The sequence below is a fragment of the Apaloderma vittatum genome, unplaced genomic scaffold (genome assembly GCF_000703405.1).
Source record: "Apaloderma vittatum isolate BGI_N311 unplaced genomic scaffold, ASM70340v1 scaffold27239, whole genome shotgun sequence".
Classification (NCBI taxonomy): domain Eukaryota; kingdom Metazoa; phylum Chordata; class Aves; order Trogoniformes; family Trogonidae; genus Apaloderma; species Apaloderma vittatum.
Genome location: NW_009733940.1, coordinates 10,946 through 12,468, shown reverse-complemented (window position 1 = coordinate 12,468; position 1,523 = coordinate 10,946). Strand labels below are relative to the sequence as shown.

Genomic DNA, 1,523 nt, shown 5'->3' with positions numbered 1-1,523 from the left:
TGGGCCGCTGCTGTCTCCTTCGTTGTGCTGGCCATAGTGGCAGGTCTGGTGGCTGTTTTCCTCCAGTGTTTCTGGAACACCAAGTAGCTCCCAACCTCCTGTGTAGAGGCAGTCTGCCCACTAAACCAGGCAGGAAAACGGTGCAAAAGAAGTGGAAGGAGAAGAAGAATGAGGGCATTAGAGCCATCTCCATTGCTCAGGAGATCTAATTGGGCCATCTCTGTAAAGATGTCGAAGATGACAAAGGTGTCTTGAACTCTCCAAGCACCTCCAAGAGGAAAAGACTCATTTAATCTTGGTGGCTAGATGAAGCCAGATAAATTGAAACTAGAAATAAAATCCAATTTATTTCTCAAATATGAGTCACTAACCAGCCTTGGCACTTCCAGTCCTGCTGGGCTGCTCTCCCAACAGCTGTGGGAGGCAATTAGTGATGGCGAGCAGTGGTGGCCACCTAAACTATGAGGGGGTGACCTTATCTGGATCTTGCCCTGTGCAAGATGTGCAAGATTTTTGTAGTATGTGACAGAGTATCTTCCCAAAGACACTGCCAGCTATCTTAAAAAATATTTACTGGCATATCTCAGCAGAAAAATACAAGTGGAAGTTGATTTAAGAGCTGCCAACTCTGGCTCAGGGTTTATTTTATATCCAAGTTACTTAGCCCAGCTTTGTCAGCCACCAAATCCATAGCAGGTTCCAGCTCCAAGCACTTGAGTGTTTTATTTAGATCAGCAGAGCCCAGCACAGCTCAGCTGCAGGAACTGGACAGTCATGTCAGTCCTCCCAGCTCCATCCCCCAGCCCAGCCCCACACTGCCCAGTCAGCCCTCTCCATAGCTCCTCAGAGGCTCTGCCAAAGCCCAGGCCTGGTCCGAGTAGGGTTATTTCCAAAACTACCTCTCCTCTGTGCTGCAAGACCCCTGCCCACACAGCACGAAGCATCCAGGCAGGACTTAAAGGCTAAAGAGAAGAACCACAAGCATCTGGGCTGAGGAATGGTCAGAGCCCTTTGGCTCTGGCAGATCTGTGGGGTGTTTGCTGTGGAAGATGACACATGGTGGTCATATGTGTTATCCCATATATCCCACTGCAAACTTGTTACAAAAGCCTTTTGGAAAAGCAGCATCTCTCTGTCTGGCGGAGATAAGGTTCTGTGACTCAAGAGCCTGGGGCACAGGGCTCTGCCTCCTCCTCTGACAGCTGCCCTTGGCCTCATTAGAGTGAGGCTCATTAGAGTGAGGCTCAGCCTTCCCAGCCTCAACCTGAGCCACAAGGCAGAGCGGGTGAAGATCTCCATCCAGAGATGGATCTTCCAACCCAGCAGTCTGATCCCCAGAGGTCTGAGCTACCACATGGACACTTCCCACAGCCAAACGCCAGATCCCTCCCTCTTCTCTCTGCCCGGCACAGGCACATCTTTGGCAGTATTAGCACAGAGGTAAAAATGCCAGGTCTGGGGACAGGCTGCAGAAAATGCTGTTGGACCACTTGAACTGACCTCACGGGATCTGTGAGTGGGGA

At 50.6% G+C, this 1,523-nt stretch overlaps 1 protein-coding gene across 1 annotated transcript in view; it reads left to right on the top strand.

Annotated features, from left to right (window-relative positions):
- Positions 1-209, top strand: part of LOC104278955 (ectonucleoside triphosphate diphosphohydrolase 8-like) — a gene marked incomplete at its 5' end in the record, with an annotated part of 1,390 nt that extends 1,181 nt beyond the window's left edge. Inside the window, one exon of the mRNA XM_009876085.1 lies at positions 107-209. Coding sequence (XP_009874387.1) covers positions 107-209 — 103 coding nt within the window. The remainder of the gene's footprint in view (positions 1-106) is intronic.
- Between the last annotated feature and the right edge of the window lie 1,314 nt (positions 210-1,523).